Source organism: Falco peregrinus, chromosome 11 (assembly GCF_023634155.1).
Source record: "Falco peregrinus isolate bFalPer1 chromosome 11, bFalPer1.pri, whole genome shotgun sequence".
Lineage (NCBI taxonomy): Eukaryota > Metazoa > Chordata > Aves > Falconiformes > Falconidae > Falco > Falco peregrinus.
In genome coordinates, this window is record NC_073731.1 from 21,922,645 (window position 1) to 21,942,021 (window position 19,377).

The 19,377-nt window shown below is 39.8% G+C and overlaps 1 protein-coding gene and 1 long non-coding RNA gene across 3 annotated transcripts in view; one reads left to right on the top strand and one right to left on the bottom strand.

Annotated features, from left to right (window-relative positions):
- Window positions 1–18,697, top strand: part of LOC114012540 (uncharacterized) — a 38,093-nt gene extending 19,396 nt beyond the window's left edge. The window contains exons 6-7 of one of the 2 annotated variants that reach the window (XR_008749239.1): window positions 11,569–11,642; window positions 14,853–18,697. This is a non-coding gene — a long non-coding RNA (uncharacterized LOC114012540). Of the gene's footprint in view, window positions 1–11,568 lie in introns of both variants that reach the window. The other variant, XR_008749238.1, reaches the window with a different exon arrangement.
- On the bottom strand, window positions 388–8,832 carry NEK2 (NIMA related kinase 2). Its single transcript, XM_013300231.3, has 9 exons — window positions 8,513–8,832; window positions 8,157–8,374; window positions 6,873–7,110; window positions 6,130–6,212; window positions 5,761–5,887; window positions 4,750–4,969; window positions 3,731–3,785; window positions 3,577–3,647; window positions 388–1,036 (listed from the first exon to the last, which is right to left on the bottom strand). Exons 1-9 carry the CDS (start codon window positions 8,606–8,608, stop codon window positions 813–815), a joined length of 1,332 nt encoding a protein of 443 aa, XP_013155685.2. The 5' UTR covers window positions 8,609–8,832; the 3' UTR covers window positions 388–812.
- Window positions 18,698–19,377: the final 680 nt, after the last annotated feature.

The following is a 19,377-nucleotide window of genomic DNA, read 5'->3' on the forward strand; positions in this document are numbered from 1 at the left end:
ATTCAAAGTACAACTGCCCCTCCCCAAAACACAGGTGCTGATACCCTGGATGGTGCCCCATCCAGGACAGCAGTCTCAGAGGTTCAGTTTATCACACAGTTTCCAAGTCAAACCAAAGAAGGTATCATTTCAAATGCTCTGCCCTGAAGCAGGCCTTTCAGGAGCTGATGGACAGGTCATTCGGCTGCCCAGGCAGAAAGAAGTATAAACTCAATTACACTAAGCTGACCCCTTCCACTGATTAGTTAAAGACATGAAACTAAAAGTAGCCTGCTTTGATAGGTCACCTACTTAGCAGAAAGAGATAGCATAAAAATCTCTTTTTGCTCTTTTGATAGTTAAAAAATATTCACAAGCACAGACAAAAAGCCAGGTTTTCCACATATATAAAATATCAATACTTTTTTTTAATCAAGTACTGTGTGTTACATACAGCATCGTTTTAACCTACAGATTGTGAATCTGTACATTTTTATCTGAAAAGTTTTTTACATCGGATCTTAAAAGTATCTGTTTTACAATATTCATTCTTTATATTTTCAGAAGAGTAATGTACAGTAAACAGAAGAACTAAAATATATTTTCTTGAATAATACAAATAATTCAATTTGTTTAATTTGGTATCAAAACTACCTGCTTTCATAATATAATCTCTTAAGCCTTTATCGTGAACTACCTATAGACTACAAGTTTGTATAACAACTGTTATAATAAATTTTCAGTAGGTTCCAACTTAAAAGAGGGAAGCACAAGTATCTTCCCATACATTTAATCAACTTTTAAAAGTTAAATACTTTACATCTCTATTAGTTTCAGCGCATGCCCAGGATTTGTCTGCTCTTTAGTTGATAGTTTTTTTCCAGTTCAGACAGTGCTTGAGCCCGTAGATTTGCAGCATATAGACGTTTTCTGAGATCAGATGACTTCCCTTTAGAAAGGGGATGGTTTTCCACATTACAAGGAGGCACAAGGTTCTCTTCACTTCCAAAGTGTACTTTCTTCTTGGTTGTAGAAAAGGGGAGTAGGAGTGCGTTATCTTAAGAAATCAAAAAATAAGTACTGAATTAGTGCATTTTTCAGCATTTATTGCTTAGCTGATATCTTTTAACCCTGTTACCCATTTTGCTATCTACCTATGGCTTTAAGTGACCTAATTAATTGCATTTTAGTTCATAGTAACAATTCTTTTTCCTGTTTTGAGGAATAATTGAAAACAAAGCTTTTACATGATTGTGGTAAAAGGATATATGCCATTGTAGTTTCTAGGGTGCACCTCCCAACACCTAAGATAACTGTTGATAGAAGGAGAAAAGACATGGAGTTTCTTCTGAAGGACAGAATTAAACAGCAACATAATGCAATTCCAAAGGGAAATGGAGAATTAGGCTCACAGCTACCAGAAAGCCTTCTTTCCTTCATAGCATGGGCAGACCCAACCCATCCGGTGGTCTTTCTACATTACCCACGTTGTTCCAACTCTATCCTTGTATTAAGTCAACGGGGTAAAAATTAGGCTTGGATTTCATGAATGACAAGTTCAGGCACATTAAAAATTAACAAGTACTTTCACTGCAGCCTGCAGAATAGGAATTTTTATAGTATAGCTATGCTTTAGTTGTATAGAACTGCCACAAATTAAAAGGCAGTTTGTTTTGTTTTTAATGACTCAGGGTACAAAACTACCATAAAAAGCTATTCAAACAGCTGATCTGCCTCTCATAAGAGCCAGCTTCATAAGGCTCAACTTAATGCATAATGTTTCCATTTTAATCAAAGATCTAACTATCCTAATCTTAACAATGCTGAAGCCTTAATTTTCAATTCATTAGGCTAGATCAAGGATGCAATAAGCATAAGAGAGTGAGGAGGCCCAGACTGAGGAAGCTAGTGAATATTTCAGCATTTTGTATTTTTATATCTGTAAGCTGTATCTGTTTTAATGTTAAAACCTTCCCTAAACATTGGAAAATCCCTGCAAAAATAAGGTAGTGTCTAGGACACTGACTTAGAAACACAGATTTTTGGTATTTCATTTGCTTCACTGTGAAGTGAACCACACAACTGACTTTAAGGAGAATTCAGGGATCCAAGAGATGCATGAGACACAAACCAGTTTTGAAAACTGGAGATAATGGAAGCAAGTGATGTTGGTAACATAGTGGAGAAACACCAAGTCCATCCATATCCAAACAAGGAGAATTTTAGAAACAATATTACAAGAGTACTATGAAATGAATTGGAAGAGTAGCAAACATTGTGACTAATATTTAATCAAGATATTGCAAGATTTGGTTAGTCTTCTAATAACTACATTCACTTCTCTGCATTGCTTGTCTTGAAGCATTAAAAACTCAGAGTGGTTTTGCCCATCTTCAAAAAACTGATATCCTTGTTAAGGTCAAAATATCATGTAAAGGGGTGGAAGATGCAGAAAAGAATAGAAGCAAATGCTGAAGCTCATTTACTTTCAGCCATCCAGCATTAGAGTCAACATCAGAAAGCCCAAGGCAAGTTTGTTGGTAATTTTATATTCTTTAATGCATCAAAGACAGTAAGTTGAAATGTCATAGGTAGAACTCTCAAAGTGGACAGGAATGTTAGAAATAGCTCAAGTGCCACTAACTCTGGTAGCATTTCACTTGTGTTCTTTCCAGCAGTGATAGACACTTTTTGAAAAAAATAAAAATATGCAACTTCTGTTTTAGTTGTAGAGAGGCAGTGACATGCTTATCTTGCTTTATCTGACCAAAACTAAATGAAGAGAGCGTTGCTGCATGTTTAAAGGTTTTTACATGTCTTTCTTCTAGAGTACTACCTAGGACCCAGACATTTAATATTCTACAATATTCCAAAATTCCTTTAGATACTTTGATCATTTTTACCATTAAAAGATGGATGCAATGGACAGATGATACAGTCTCTTGTGATAGTGAGGACTGAACAACCAAGGCCAAAGTGAGTGTCATACACTTATAGGGTAATAACTACTGTAAAACAGATTGGGCTACAGGTCAGGAAGCATTGTAGCACATGTTCAGAGCTGTTTGGTTGTTTTGTTTTTTTTTCTAGTGAGTTAAACTGGAGTATGATAATAGCAGTTTGTATTCTTCAGAGCTCATAATGCACCAATCACATCTGAGTCACTTGCAACAAATATTACTTCTCACCTTGAAGTTTTTGGAAGTTCAACTAAAGCTGAAGTAGTTGGACATGTGCAATTTTATTAAAATGAACTAAATCAAAGGTATATAAAAAACATCCATAAATAAAATACAGGCAGCTGAGAAGTCTGGGTTACAAGTCAGTGCTTCCATCAGCTTACCACAAGAACCCGATTTTCAAAACAGCACAAGACCACAGCGCTGACAGTGGTAACTCATTAAGTTTTTTTGCAAAATAGAATGATGTTCAGCTGTGAGTATGAAAGTCAAGTGTCTCTTCCCAACCACGCAGGAATACTTTGGGACTGTATCACTACAGTGGGACTAGATACAGCACGTTGAGCATCAGGGACATTCTTCTACTCACAACAGCCTACATTTATCAGTACAAGTGGCTTCTTGCCTATTTTCATACCTGGACCATCTGCACAAGCTAATGCAATCTGCTGTTTGTAGAGACTGTAGTTCCTCATCAAGTTTTCAGCTCTGTTTTGAAAAAGAAAAGTTTCAGCTTTTTGTTGTAAGATTGTAGAGTTTTTAACATAGGCAACTATAGGTTAGTAAGATACCTAGCAAGTTTGTCTTCTGCCAGTCTCTCTCGAACACAGAGTTCCCGTTCTCTCTCTGGAAGTAGAAATATGGTAGTATGCAGTGTTAAAATGTAAATGTTAGAGTAATTGTGCATGACGGATTTTCTTGCAGAAAAAGACACTGGTAACAGAAATATGGGTGCATCTGACAGGCTGTTTCTATGGCTCTAAACAAAAGGTAACTGCTCTGTAGATACACCTTTACCAATGCACTGATAAAGCATGGATAAGTACTCTGAAATGCCAGGTAGGCTTTTCTCCCCCAGACTCTACATATCTGCAACAATGAAGCTATAGCAGCTTTCTGTTCTGCACATTAACTAGTGGCACACATGACACCAGATCTATTTATTCAGATACCACATACTGTAAATCAGCTATAATTAAGCACCCTGTTTACAGCAGCAGCAGCTGTTATTCAGGCTCAGAAAACAATATATAGTTAAAACCTGTATTACAGGGTCTGCTGCATATACAAGAGGTATTTTATATGGGCAGGAAATCCCAACACCTAAGGACCAGCCATCTATACCTGTGAGACCATAAGCTACTACAGCTTTTATAAAAGCGGTTGACAGGTTACTCAAGTCTACTTTGCTCCAATAGCAGGTTACCTTAGGCTACACATTAGTATAGCCAATGTTAACTTACACAGAGTGAAAGAAAAGCAACCTACATTGCACAGTGCAGAATATATTCAGACTCCATTGTTCTGTACTTTCCTAGTTGCTACTCATGTTTAATAATCCTCCTAAATCAGACTTCTATATCCAAAGTGCCAATTATATCTTAGTAACTTTAAACAAGAATTAGTATAGATTAGTAAGCTCAAGCATTCTTGTTTTAGTCTTTAGACAGAATTCTAGTAGTGAATGCAGAGTACAATATCCTAGAGGATTAAAATGAGTTTTAGAAACTGTCTGCCTTTCCTTTCTCTGCACTTATTCTTTTGAATCAGAATCCCAATGCCACCCCCTTCCCAAAGTTGAATATCATACGCTCCAAACGTTGTTCTCTCTCTTTAATGGCTTGTTCTCGCTCCTGTAAGTGTTGTTCCTTCCGTTTCAGCTCGCTCATTGCAGCATCCGAATGCTGCAGTTTTTCTGGCTCCCATGATCTCCAGCCTCTTTTATCAGAATTTTGTCTTTGTTCTTCTGTCACCAAGTCTGCTATCAAGGGGTGCTGCAGAATATCTTCAACAGAAGGTCGGCAATAATCCTGAAAAGACATTACCAACAGGTTCCATCTGTAACCAAGAAACATTAAGGCCAGGGATTCCAAAGAAAGACCCGCTGCAGGTAGAGACCAGCTGAGGTGCTATACAGTGAAAGAGAAGCTGGAGAAAAATGGGAGTTAGGAAGGGGTAGCACAACCAGATGACAAAAAGTGAGGGAGGAAGCGGTTACCAGCCTTCAGCTCCAGAAGCTGCAAGTCTAGCTCTCCCAGCCCAGGCACCCACTCCTTTCAGAGCCAGAATGGGGTGGTGAGACTAGAGGCAATTGTCAGTAGGTTCCAGATGATGTCACTTGATTCCTGAAGGATACATACCTGTTGGATACTTGCATTGTTCTTACAGCTTTGTTTTCCCATGCAGTATTATTCTCAACACCCCCATGCCACCCATGGGAGGCGAGCTATACATTATCGATATAAAGCAAAGTCAGAAATCAAGACAAAAAAACCAACCCTGCCAGCTTCCAAGCACAATGGAGCCATTTTAACCCTGAAGTTATAAGACCTTGTTAAGCATGCTGTTCGGAAATTCTGTATTAGCCAATACTGAGGCAGCCTTTTTGCATCCTGTGAACCTGGCCTATCACTTGAGCTGCTGCCTTTGTTTAATGGACTTAAAGCACAATTCCTCCCTTCTTCCCCTACAAGTGATATTGACAGTGACTAGGTGATAGCAACCACTACTCCAGATCAGCTTGTTTCATAATTGAGAAGAAAAACAAGTATTTCAGTACTAGTTCAAACTACAGAAGGTAAACTTAGTAATTGATTCTTACCTTTACATTCAGCATCTCTTTGAGAAGTTCATTCAACTGCTCTGAGTAACGATATGGTATTCGTCTGAACTTCCCTTCCCTTATCTTTTCTGCCAGCTCCTTTTGGTTGTAAGCTTTAAACGGAGGCCTGAAAAAGAACATTTTTCTTGGATTCTTTCACTAGTTTTACAAGACTTATTTTCAGGAAAAAAGTGTCAGATTAAGAAAAAAGCTGCAATCAAAGGTTTGACTACCTAATGTCAAGACCAATACAGAAATAAAAATCTAGGACTAATCTCTTAAAGTTTTAAGCTTTCATCCATAAAAAATTTAATCATACATGCATTGACACCTGTGTTTCCATTTTAATTACTACACTACTATACTTACGAAAGAGCACACAATTCATACAGGAGACATCCCAGAGACCAGATATCAGATTTTTCATTGTATGACATATGGTTCATCTGTTCCTAAAGAAAAAGAACAGTCTTCTGTTTATTAGTTAGGAGCTTGTTCTACCATTGCAGCATAATCAGCCACTGTTCAAACCTGAATTAAACTATTCCTTATTTGGCTTACTTTCAAGATCCCATCTTAATTAATCTCCACAGGTACTCTTACTAGCAGGATTTTACAAAGTTCTGGAAATACTACACTGTTGAATACTGAAGTGTTGCACCAGTCTTCAGTTGATAAAGCTCCATGTTTCAGCCAACATTAATCTTTCCCATACAAAATGCACTGTATCAGGGAAATAACTCATTCTTGCTCATTTCCACTACAAAGTAAAATCCTACCATCAAGAGGTAATTTAATAAGCTCTTTAACACTGTGAAACATAAAATAGCTTCCCTGTTCCTTTTCAAGAACAATATACTCCAATATATCTGATATTCCAAGCACATTTCAAAACCTATACAGTGAAAAGGTGTGGGAAAAAGAAGATGAAAATAACTGTAAAATAGCCTTGCTTCCAGAAAATATACATTCTATGAAAGAGTCTCCTGCATTTGAGACTAGTGACTCTTCATTAAAACCTCCCAAACATTCACGGACTCTCAGACTAACACTGCAGAAAACAGATCTTGGAGGAACAAAAGGGAAGATAAGGCACAGAAGGGAGGTCTTACTGGAGACATGTAATATGGAGTCCCAACAAATGTTTTGGCAAAGCTGGTGTCATGGTGCAATATTCTAGCTAGTCCAAAATCTCCAAGTTTCACATTCTGCTTGCCATCCAGAAAGACATTTGCTGGTTTTAGGTCACGATGCACAGTGACTCCACCATCACTCCGTCTGTGACACTCCTTCAAGGCCAATGTTAATTGAGTCAACACTCTGAGAACAAAGCTTTCTTCCAAATAATGCCTGAAAGATGAACACATAGTTTAACAAACATATTCTCTGAGCATACACCAGTTTAAGTAGTTGCCTCCAGCCTCAGTTCTGTAACTTTTTAAAATACTACTATTACAAAACATCACTGAATCGACCCCAGCACCTTTATAGAAAGCTAACAGGAACAGGCATCTACATATGCTATTTTAAAAATGGGAATTAAAAAAAATCCCTCCTAATATGTTGGGAGACATCTAGACTTTTGTTGCAGAGTCCCTGTAAATACTTCCTTCCTCCCCCAAAGAATCTAACAAATACATAGCATTTCCCTTGCTTACAACACAAATATCAATTTGATGCTTTTGTGATGAGATCCATCCCTTTGCTTGACAGTATCCTGTCAGCTGTTTATCATGACTAGTATACATCAACAGAGCCAAGATGGGACTGATTTTTAATATAACTTCCTTTAAGTGAAAACACCAGTGTCTGGGAGCAGCTGCAGCACCATTTTAGATCATTCTCAAAGTAGCACACATGGTGTAACCTAAGAATGTGAAAACTGATATTATATTTAAGAAGTAGGCTGCTAAGTCTAAGATTAGACTTTACATCTCCACAAGCTTTACATGCAGGCACATAAAGCAGCTTTTAACATCACTTACAAAATCACTTTTCCCTTTCACATATTTTGGTGTTCTAACAAAAAACAGGGTACGAGTGTTTTTACAAGCAAGAAGAACCCACAGATCAAGCTACCAGTCTGCATGAACTGTGACTTGCTGGTTTACGTTTTTAACCCCGTGCATAGCATTGCATCCAGAGCTTCTGCCTCATAAGAGAGCCCAGGGGGTTTTGGTTTTTTTTCCCTCACTCTTTTGACATACACATCCCATCAGTCAGCACACTCATTAGTGCAATTCCCATCAGTGTTGCAATTTTGTACAAAACCTTTCACATTTCACAAATGCTGTCGGGTTCAAAGGATTAAACCTAGTTATTTGTAAGTTTGAGATACATTTCACTTCGGGTTGCCCAAGATATTTCACGCCATGTACTCCAAAGCTGACACGTGCCTTTGTTTGGTGCACCTTGCAATTAAGCTTGCCAGATCGCCACCGTCGCAATACTCCATCACGATGTAGAGAGTTGTGCTGCTTCTGTCGACGATGCGATCGTAATAGCGGACGATATTCGGGTGTCTCAGCTCGCGTAGCAAATTCACTTCGGAAACGAGCATTTGTTTCTCTGCCTCTGTCATTGAGCCATAGTCCAGCTCCTTCCATACCAAGATCTAGTGAGGGAGATAAAACAAACAACGCACAATCCCTTCGGGAGTGCCTCACGCACCAGGCAGAGCTCCCCAGGGGGAGAGGGGCTCCCAAAACCACCCGCCAGCACCCAGCCGGGACCGCCCCGGCCCCCACCTCACCTTGCCGTCGGCCTTGCGGCGCACCTTGCGGCACCTGCCGTAGGAGCCGGCGCCGATGGTGAGCAGCACCTCGTAGTCGTCGGGGCGGCTGGGCATGGCTACAGAACCGCCACAGGCCGCTGGCTGGGCGCACACGCCGTTTAAACGCACCGCCCCTCCTTCCTATTGGCCGCGCGTCCCAGTCCCGCCCACACGCCCTGCCTTCCCATTGGCTACGCCACCGTAAACAGCGACGGCCAGGTAACGGCCGTTACAACGCCGGGGGGCGGCACCAGGCAGCTATCGCGAGAGTGAGGGCTGTGCTACTTCCCGCCTCGCCGCGCGCTGATCCTTACTCCCCGCTGGCTGGGGCTGTGGTGGTGGTGGCGGCGGCGGCTCTGCCATGGGCTTTCGTCCGCCCGCCCTGGTGGGCAGGGCAGGGCAAGGCAATGGGGCCGCCCCGGAGGCGGGCTGCCCTGTTCCCGGGCTGTTTCCCGGAGCAAGGCGGGCGGCCGTTGTCCGTCCTTCCCCGCAGACCGGGTGAGGCACTAAGGGCGACCCCTCAGGGTTCCGCCAGCAGGACGGCTTTTGGTTTCCTTTCCTTCAGGTATTCTGAGGAAAACAAGGTCTGGAATTACCAGTAAATGAGCTTTTGGAGTGCCCCTCTTAACTACCGGCCTCCCAGCAGCAGGCCCAGGCCCGCTTTTGCGTTAGGGCCCCTTGCCCGCATCGTGTCAGCGCCCTTCGCAAGGGGGCGGCGGCACCTGGCGGGGCTGGGCGAACCGCCGTGCCCCTGGGCACGGGCAGTAGCGCACTCGTAGCTGCGCAGGAGCAGACAATCTTCCCAGTAAAAATAACAGATTATCCCCTTTCCTGAAATACTTTGGTCTACTGAATAGATATCGATAGAAAACAGGAAGACTTTAAAGAGTTTTTTAATATTGGGAAGTGTTTAAAAAAAAGCACCCTCAAGCGTTGTAAAACAACATAAATTTGTTCTGGAAGCTTGTCCTTTAAAACCGGTGAGGAAAGTTCCTCACGATTCTTCAAGAAATTATTCGTTAAAAACTCCAAATGTCATGGCAGCTTTACAGTTACACCATATATGATAAACACCTGTGTTACACCGTACATGAACACCTTTTGAAAATAAGCTAAGTAATGTAATGGCTTAAAATGTAAATTTTATGTATTTTATAGATCTATATATAAACAGGAATGCATGAGTCCAAAAGTTGAACTTTTGGAATTCAGTAATTATTATGGGTACATTAAATGACACAAAAAATACAAATTTTAAGAAGTGAGTAATGTATTTTCTAGCATCATTTAGGATAAATTGGGAATGACATCAGAGTGCAGCTCTCGATTCAGTTTAATGTCTCTCCACGTGGAAGTGGCTGTGACTGAAACAAGAACTCCTAGTTCCTGAGCAAAGAATTGTAACATGCCTGAACCTGGTGCGAAAGGAAACTGTTGTATTTGTTGACCTAGAAATTCAGCAATAGGACAGAGTAGTTTCTCATATTCCATCTCCATATGGTGCCATTAATCATTTCCCTGTTTTGTATTCAGGCTTTGAAAAAAGTTTGAGGGGGACAAGTGTCATGCTATTACTGAATTTTTATGAAAAATTCTTAAGCCTTTACTTTCATCATCAGGAAGCACAAAAGCTCCTGTTATCCATTTAAAAAATCCTATAGCTTTCTATCCATAGAGAATGCCTACTCATTAGAGGAAAAAAAGAGCAAACTAATTACACAGTGTAAAGACATTTTAGTTTTGTTGTTAATGAGTAACAGGGTGGTCTAAATGGTTCATTTTTATCATTGATTTTAATTACCTTAAAAGAAAATCCTCACATACACTGTTAGCATAGTAAATAAATTATGGCATTTTGCAATAAAAATGACAAAAAAAGTACAGTATGTATTATTCAGGCTGTAAGCTTCATTTCTGGTTTCAAATATCTCTGTTTCAAACTTCTGTACTTTCAAATTAGCAAAAGGTCATCATGCATTCCCACTGTTATCAATGGGAGTCTTTCTATTTATATTTCAAAAGAAATAGAGTAGGCTTTCAATACTGTGTTTTGTCTAGGGACTATCTTGGAAGTTTCTTTAGAAATGTTTGTTTGAATTACAGAAATGTCAAAATGTCATGCTCTAAAAACCAGTAGCACAGTCATTTTACTTCTGATTATACTTACTTTTTAAGAGCTGGGTAATTTTGAGAAAAATGCATTTCTAAAAGTGGTCATTAAAATTTTCAGTAGGCACTCTATTTTCTTTCTTTCTGATTTTCACGCTGGCCACATAAGAGAACCCAGAGTCCAATGATTCCAAAAATATATATCAGGTTTGAAATGGGGGGGCCTTTTTTCAGGTATTGTATTTTCAGCTCTGATGTCTGGCTCAGGAGCAGCTCTTAGATTTCTTGTCTTGAAAATATGTGTGCTGACTTCAGGTCTTTGAAAGCTACCAAATAGTTTTCAATCATCTATTTATAATACTGCTTCTAATATTTTATTCTGCTTTTTTTACATCTAATTTCACTAGTACTTTCCCAAAACTTAACACACACACACACACAAATTATTTTGTAGTTCTTAACCAAAGTTGGTCAGTTTTTGTGACATCTGTCATTTGTGCTGTAAGGAGTACCTTTTCCCTTATGTCAGGGCCTAGTTAACTGAGAAAATAATAAATGCTGAAGATAAAAATATGGTAGTTAACGTGATATTTCTCTTAGATATTTTCTTTTTTGCACATGGAAATAAGTAAAAATAAATGGTTAACACTTTGCTGTGGGAGCCCAACCCAGTATAATTGTATAGATTAATAGCAAAAAAGTATTGTAAAGCACTGTAGCAAATTAAATTATATTTTTGGCAAATTTTTTTGTTAGCCAATCAGAGAAAGTTGCGTGGAAGCAACTTTCAGGTTCAGAAACAGAAAAGAATCTCAGTAGGAAAAGTACTGAAAATAAACACAGGAAGAGGATGAATAATGAAAAATGCAGTGAATAAAAATAATGAGAAAAATATCTGAGAAAAATCTTGTCTTTTCTCTTCAAAGAAAGCCAAAGAGATGTAAAATCATATTCCAGGATCTCAGAAATGTGCCAAAGTCTTCTGGCAAATATTAGCAAGGTAAGAGATCATAAGAATGCTTTATGCTTTTAATTACAAGAAGAATTACAAATATTGGAGTGACTGGAACATGAGTGTTTTATTTCAGTTCATTTTCAGTACATAAGTGATTTGGGGGTTTTAATATTCAATTGCATTTGTCCTTATGTGTCGTCATGCACATTGTGGTTTTTTTCGTTGCCTTCTCTCATTTGGTCCATGCATAGAAATTCTGCATTTACCTAGGACTATTGTACACAGAAGACACCATTTTTTTCCCCTCTAATTTTCTAGCTGCTGACTTTAATGTCAAAATTCGATTCTAAGATTAACAAAAAAATACAAAATGCTGGGATGTTAAACAGAAGCACTGTCTAAAAAGTACCAGAGGGTAAAATTTCATAGTGTTTTTCCTCTCTTGGTTTGGGAGGGAAACAAAGAACATGTTCATTGAAGAAATTCTGTACAACACAGCTGTGGGCTGGACAGCAAAGGAACAAAATTTAGCAGCATCAATTATAGTGCTTAAGACCATGCTACTTTTCATTTTTTGTAATGTTTGGATTCAAAGCCAAGTTAGACTCCAAAAGCAATAATCACTGTGTGCAGCAGGCAAGCTTCAATAAGGGAGTTTGTTGCAGCAGCTGTACCTTCATGGTTTTGCATGAAAATGAGGAAAACATAAACTGACATGAAATAAATTCAGCAGCAGGTTAAGTTTTTACATGAAGCACTGGAAAAACAAAAAGCTAACAGCATGGGAATTTATGAGGAGACTGAGGAGTGTAAAAGAGACATGGTTTTGCATTCAGAGAGGGGAATATGAATTCTACTAACTCCAGATTTGCTTTATTCATTCCTTATATTCTGTAAAAGATTTATTTAAATACAATACATGGCTGGACATTTTGAAAGTATATAATTACTTAGCTCTGTTTCTTAAAATGAAACAAACAGCCTTATGTATTATATATGTCTGCATATATATGCTAATTTTCAAAATGGTGTTCATTAACCTTAAGAAAGTGCTTGAATTGATCTTTAAGACCACTGTTTAAACCGGTTAAAGACCAATTTTTTAATGTGCATAGAACTTCAAAAGTGAAATTCCTGAGTAACCTCAAATCCTAAATTCATCAAAATCTGAAGAACTGGAATTGTCTCTAAGCAAGAACTCTAGAATGACAATCTGTGGTTTCTGTTCTGGGCCTCTGACTAACTCATTCCTAGGAAAGCAGGCAAGTTTAGGATCTATGCTTCAGTTTGTCCTCTTTTGAAAGTATATTTACCTTCCAGATTAACATTTATAGGTGTACCTCTCAAAATATGTGACAAAAAATGCCTTAAGTGATACAATAAGTAAATACTTTGCTGGCTTGAGCTGCTTAATTTTTCAGAAAGCATTCTCATTGTGGAATAGTCAGTCTCAAATGTTTATCCATGAATTTATTTGTAATTAAAGTCCCTTCAGATATATTGAGAGAAATGTTTTCAAGTACAGCCATCACCAGATCTACATGCACCATTATTGTCACAGATATTTTCATTACTAGTCCAGTCATCTTTCCTCTAACCTCCCATGTCTATAGACCCATGCTATGATAAGAAGAATAGATTTTCCTCTGCCTTATTTCTACCGTAGGGGAAAAAATGCACAGAAATCACATTAAATGTCAAAGTGATCACTAATAATGATTGCAAAATCTCTTCCTCGTTCTCTCCCAGGTCACCACACCTGCAAACTGTCATCCAATTCAGGCTTACTCTGAACCCAGTAGCTTTCTGCGCATTCAGAAGGTAGTAAGGCAGCAGTTGCTGCCAAATATCTCCTGCCTTACAAGCCACCATGCTTGGAAAGGCAGGCAGCAGAACCTTAGAATGGAAGGCTTCAAAATACTCTGGGGCGCTCTTCAATGACACAGCAGCTTCTGTAAAGTCTTGATAACTGAGCTTTTAAGCTTGGAGGACAGCCAAGCTCTCTCCAGCTTCATTCACACCACACTTCCTTTGGCTGTAAAACAGACTGCCAGCAGAGACACAGTGCCACCCCTATTCCTATTTTATTTAGACAAAGGCAGAGTTTAGTCCTCACCAGTCCTACATTTTGCTCATTTCGTAGCAAATGGAGAAGAGAAAACTTTAGTTATCTATTACAAGTAGAATACCTGCTTCAGGTATTTTTTGTAGCAGATACTGAAGGAATCAGTTTGAGTACCATACTGATCTCAAATTACAACACCTAATCTTATTTGGGCACTGCCCATAACATAGTCAGATTTTTAATGTTAAAGGTTACAAAAGCATTAGCTAGATGGGTTAGAGACAGTATTTTCCATGGAGCAGGATCCATAAACAGTTGTAGCAGTGTTTTAACAGGTGGCACCTGTCACTGTTGGGACTCTTGACAGTACATGCCATACTGTAGTCCCCTGTAGAAACACGCAGAAACCTCGTAACAATCCTTTGCTTTGAGGAGATGAATAAATTCCTGTGCCAAGAATATCAGTTATATCTGATGTAATTGACTGTTAGGGAAAAAAGGCCATGTGGTTGGAGCAGAGGATGGGGAGACAGAAATTTTTGGCAGAAGACAAATATTCTGGTACCATATGGTACAGAATTCCCTGGTGTCCCTAAGATCAAATTACAAGAAACTAGCTGCTGTTTTTCAACAGGAAAGATTTGAATTTTGGAGCTGCTGTGCAACTGTAACACCCATTGCCTAGTGGGGATCCTGGTATGTGGGTTTCCTGATGATGGTAACAAGAAAAGACTTTGAAAACAAGACAGGTCAAATGCAGCCATCTGGAGTGGCATTTTCCACTGCAAAGGTTTAAAAGACCGTGTTTACTTTGCACAGCACTAATGTTTTTGTCTGGGTTCCTGTGGAAATGGGACTTAACTGATCATATCACCTATATATTGCTATCAGTCTTCCTTCCTCTCCTACAAGTTCCAAGAAAATAACTCAGCAGAGAGGGAAGAAACATCCTAAAGTGCTCAACTATATTATTAGACCAGAGAATCCACATGGATGATGATTATGATGAATGGGTTAACTGCTGGGAAAACTGATGCGTACTCTTGAGACACAGAGAATCTAACTATGAGATTACAAATCCACAGGCAAACAAACTTCATTAGCTCACTGCTTACTGAACTACATGTGTTTTTTTAATGTCATGTATTATTCTGAAAGCAAACTGAAATCTAGTCCTACTTGTATTACAGTAAGGTGATTATAGTGAATAAGTGCTTTCATGTGGAGAAAACACCTGGTACTTGCAAGCTCTTTAGACTACTGGAGAAAGGCATAACACGAACCGATTTTCGGAAGATGAAAGACAAACCAGAGAAAAAGGCACAGATTTTTAGCTGAGAGAGCAAGTGACCTTAGGAGCAAACAACTGAGGTGAGTGGAGATTCTCTGATTTTTTCGTGTTCACAAATCAGGCCAGTGTTTCTATTTGAAAGATAAACTTTAACCATATACAGATTATTAAGTTCTATCCATGATAGCAGAGTGAAATCTTTTAGTCAGGAAGTTATATCAGATGAAAGCAAGTTTCTTTCTGGCTTAAACTTCATGAGCAAGCAAAAGGTGGGCAGTGAGGCTTGTAGAGGAGGCTCACGGTCATCAGTGGAAATAACAGAAGGGAAATGATTGTCTGAATATAACTCTTTAAAGATCTCACTGCCTCAGCATATCCTTTGGGTAAGGCAGGGCCCATCTGTTTTAGATGCCTGTAGAACATTTGGCACCTGACAGATACAGTTTAACAAATTTTGCTTTCATGCTCAAATATGTTTAAATATTTTCAGCTGTCCTCTCTTGAAACAGTCAACAAATATAGTGGTTAGACATATTTAAAGAGCAAGGTGACCACCTTACTTTTGCCCTTGCAATTTTAAAGCCTTATTTCTGTAGGAGGCTTCCAGGAAGAGACTTAATGACATTAGCATGATCTCTTGCCCAAGGATCACCAAGGTCTGAGTGGAACTCATTAGAGAAAAGATAGACATAATACATTGAGGAGAAATGGAGAAAACAGGAAGGCAGCTATTGCAGGAATGATGCAGCTGATATGGTTATGAAATCTTGTTCCATTCTGCAGGTTTTGTTCATACAGAAATACCTTGGAAAGGAGCATTTCAGAACAAAAGCAGCTGAAAATTTGGTTGCCTTCAGTGGGAGTCAGTTGGGGTGTTTCTTAAAACCAGCACAGCCCTTTAATGTAGGATTCTGCAATACTTGCAGTGTAGTTGAGTTTCCTGTACTTCACCCATGATCCTGAATGCCATCCTTAGCAACAGCCTGATTTATCCTTTCAGATCCTGCACAGATGTGTTGCCTTGACATACATTGATCTCACTGCAGAGAAGGGGTGTGAGGCTAGGACTGGGAAATCAGGTTCAGAATGCTGTCATTCTTCAGTGAGTGAGCTAAGGACACCTGCAATCGTAGATGGGAGAACTTTCTCAGTTTCTGTATAGCCACAGGCCTCAAGCAGGCTCGGCACTAAGGTCATAGCACTATGATTCATGCGACCCACCACAACTTGCCAAAAAGTGAGACTTAGCTGCTGGTGGTAGGCATCAGAAGTTCAAGGTTAATCTTCCAAGTGGAAGAGAAAAAACAGGTCATGGTTTTCCAGGTCAGTGAAGCTGTTCCTCTCGTGTTCAGAGGAGAGTTAGCTTGTGTCCTGGTTTCAGCTGGGACAGCGTTATTTTTTCTTCTCAGTAGCTGGTACAATGCTGTGCTTCAGATATAGTATGAAAATAATGTTGGTAACACGCTGATGTTTTTAGTTGTTGCTAAGTAATGTTTATACTAAGTCAAGGACTTTTCAGTTTCTTAAGCCCTGCCAGCAAGAAGGCACAAGAGGGCACAAGAAACTGGGAGGGGACACAGCCAGGACAGCTGACCCAAACTAATCAAAGGGATTTTCCATACCATATAATGTCATGTTCAGTATATAAACTCAGGGGAGTTGGCTGGGGCTGGCTGATTGCTGCTCAGGGATTGTCTGGGCATTGGTCAGCAGATGGTGAGCATTTGTATTGTGCATCACTTGTTTTTTTTCCATTCCCTTTGGATTTTATTCCTCTCCCCTCCTCTCTCTTTTTTTAAAAATTATTATTATTATAATTATTGTTGTTATTATATTTCAATTAATACATTGTTCTTATCTCAACCCTCAAGTTTTACCTTTTTCCCCGATTCTCCTCCCCATCCTGTTGGGGAGGGCAGGGAATGAGTGAGTGGCTGCACGATACTTAGTTGCCAGCTAGAGTTAAACCATGACATCTTGGCACTCAACAAATCCAACAACAGACAATGTCAACAGCTAACTGGAAATACCTGGGACTAGAGGGAGAACCTGCTGCATGAAAGATCTCTACTTAGGTCTGATAGCACTTTCCAGAGGAAAATCCACTTTCAGTAGGATTATTTACCCTCAGCCCTGTGACAGACCACAGGGGAAAAAAAGTCACTGCAGTACAGGGTAGTTTTATATCAAAAAAAACCCCCAACTATTGTCAGGCTTTTCTGGAAAAGCTGGACTACACAATCAGAAATTAGAGGCAGTTCAGAGTGCTTAAGTAAAATGTCTAATAGGGACATATGCACTACAGTTGTCAGATGGGTATGCTTCAGTTGTGCATGGAGTGGACCCTCAGAGCAATGACACCTATAAAAAGACCAGAACTGTCTAAAGAGGCTAAATGCATCAGGAATGACTGTGTAAAATTTGTAATGAGGATGAGCTCCTAAGACAGCATCCTAAACCATTATCAGTCCCTGTCATTCATTGAATAATGTTTGGGAGCATTATCTAAGAGTTATGTCTGGTTGTCATATCACATGCTAAACCCACTGCTAAGGATAACTGGGGAACATGAAAAGCACCTCACCAGCGTTTTGCTACTCATTAATGTTGTCTCAGAGTTTAGAGTTTGTTTCTCAGGAGGAACTCCTCCATCTCCTCCCAAGACAGATGAAAACTGATGGAATGACTCACCTACCTGGAAGACCCCAAGGCACATCATGAAAGCTTCCAAGGTGGTGAAACATCTTCTGTGAAAAAGATGCTGGCTGTCTAGATATCTGTTGGTGGGTGGCAAGCTCAGGCTGCTGAAAGACCCAATTGCCTTAAAACCCTCTGCTGGATGGCAGGCTTCTGGAGGTAGAGCAACAGTACGTACCCTTTCATTCTATAAGGATGCCTTTGTGTTCAGAAACCTCTTGTCCTTCAATCTGACAGTCACCCTGTCAACCTGCTGAGGCTATGGGGAAGTCCACAGCCTTGGATATGTCAAGGTCCAAGAGAATGTCTCCCTGCTTTAATCAAGGCCTAGGTTCTCTTGTTGAAGGTATACAAACTTCATTTTTTTTCACACATATCCAAGCCTGAAACCATGCATGATCTTTCATAACAACTTTCTAATCATACATCCAACAATTTGGGGTAGGCTGGCTGTTCAGCATGTCTAGGTGATATATAGCCTCCCTCCTGCTGCTCTTGACATGCATTGCAGCAGAAAATGGGAGGGTTGCATGGCTGAAATTTTATGTGGTAACGTAGCAAAGAGGTGCAATCCACAGGCTCAGACCATTGTTGTGTAACAGTCTTCCCAGAGGAGTCCAGGTAGCTGCAGGCTCCTGAGCCTCTGCCATGCATGTCATGGTGCCTTGGGCACCACGTGAGCTGCTGGGCACGCTTATGTCTTGACCTGGGTGTGAACAGAGTCCCTTGCTGATGGATTTGGCCTCATGGTGCCTATCGAGGCTTTTCTTAATGGACCTTCAAGATCTACCTGTGGTGTCAAACAGCCTTCCATAGTAAGCCCTCTGTGCTTAGCAGCGACACATGACTGGTACTCTGTCAAAAGTCAACTTGATTACTCATTACAACCTGAGCTCTTCCCTGCAAGACACTACACATACCACTTTACAACAGAAAGTAATTCTGTAATTGTTCACAGCAGCACACAGCAGTTTGTGCAAGACACTTAAAGAGATTTCTGTTTCCAGGGTCACATTTTCTTAAAGCTACTGCACAGCAGAGTCTTTAATTGTCCTTTTTTTTTGGAGGGTGGGGGTGGGGGGTGGGGGGGAGAGAGAGAGAGATGTCCCTGTCTTTTGGGGAATTTATTCCCGCTTAAGAAATCTCAGTGCTGGAAATTTCTTTTAAGCATTTCTTTCATCAGAAGTATTTTGTGGCCTGGCATTTAAATGCTGGCGGTAAATCTTTGCCCTTGCTGTCTGTCACCTCCAAAATAGTCATCAACAACCACGGCTACCTATCAGCTGTTACGGAACCATCTGTGCAGCCTTTGATCATGTTTTTTTTCTTCCAGATTGCTATCATCCTTCTGGAAACTGAGAATGGGACAAAATGTCGCAGCCATGTTACACAGTAGGGTGACACGTTGTTAGTGGCTACAGTATAAAAGAAACAGTTTAGAGTAGTGGCTGCTGGCACCTCAGGCAGTCTACAGTCCCCAAGTCTGCAAAATCAGGATGATAACAATTATTGTGGTATATAACAGATAAATACTTAATGCCATTGAGACTTTCTCTCTCTGAATGTGAAATCTGATTTCTATGATACCTCATTCAGTTTTGGAAAGGCTGAAGCTCAGAATCTGAGACTATTTTATTTGTTTCCATTTTGGTAATTTCAGTATCATCTCAAACTTAAAGCCTGAAGCCTGGAAATCTGTAATAAAAATCCAAATCGGAATGTAATGT

Coding starts and splice junctions, on each gene's coding strand:
- NEK2 (XM_013300231.3), bottom strand. CDS start 8,608: ATGCCCAGCCGCCCCGACGACTACGAGGTGCTGCTCACCATCGGCGCC. Junction 7,111..8,156: donor GCAAGGTGCACCAAACAAAG/GCACGTGTCAGC, acceptor TTCATCTTTCAG/GCATTATTTGGAAGAAAGCT. Junction 3,648..3,730: donor GCAGAAGACAAACTTGCTAG/GTATCTTACTAA, acceptor TTTTCAAAACAG/AGCTGAAAACTTGATGAGGA.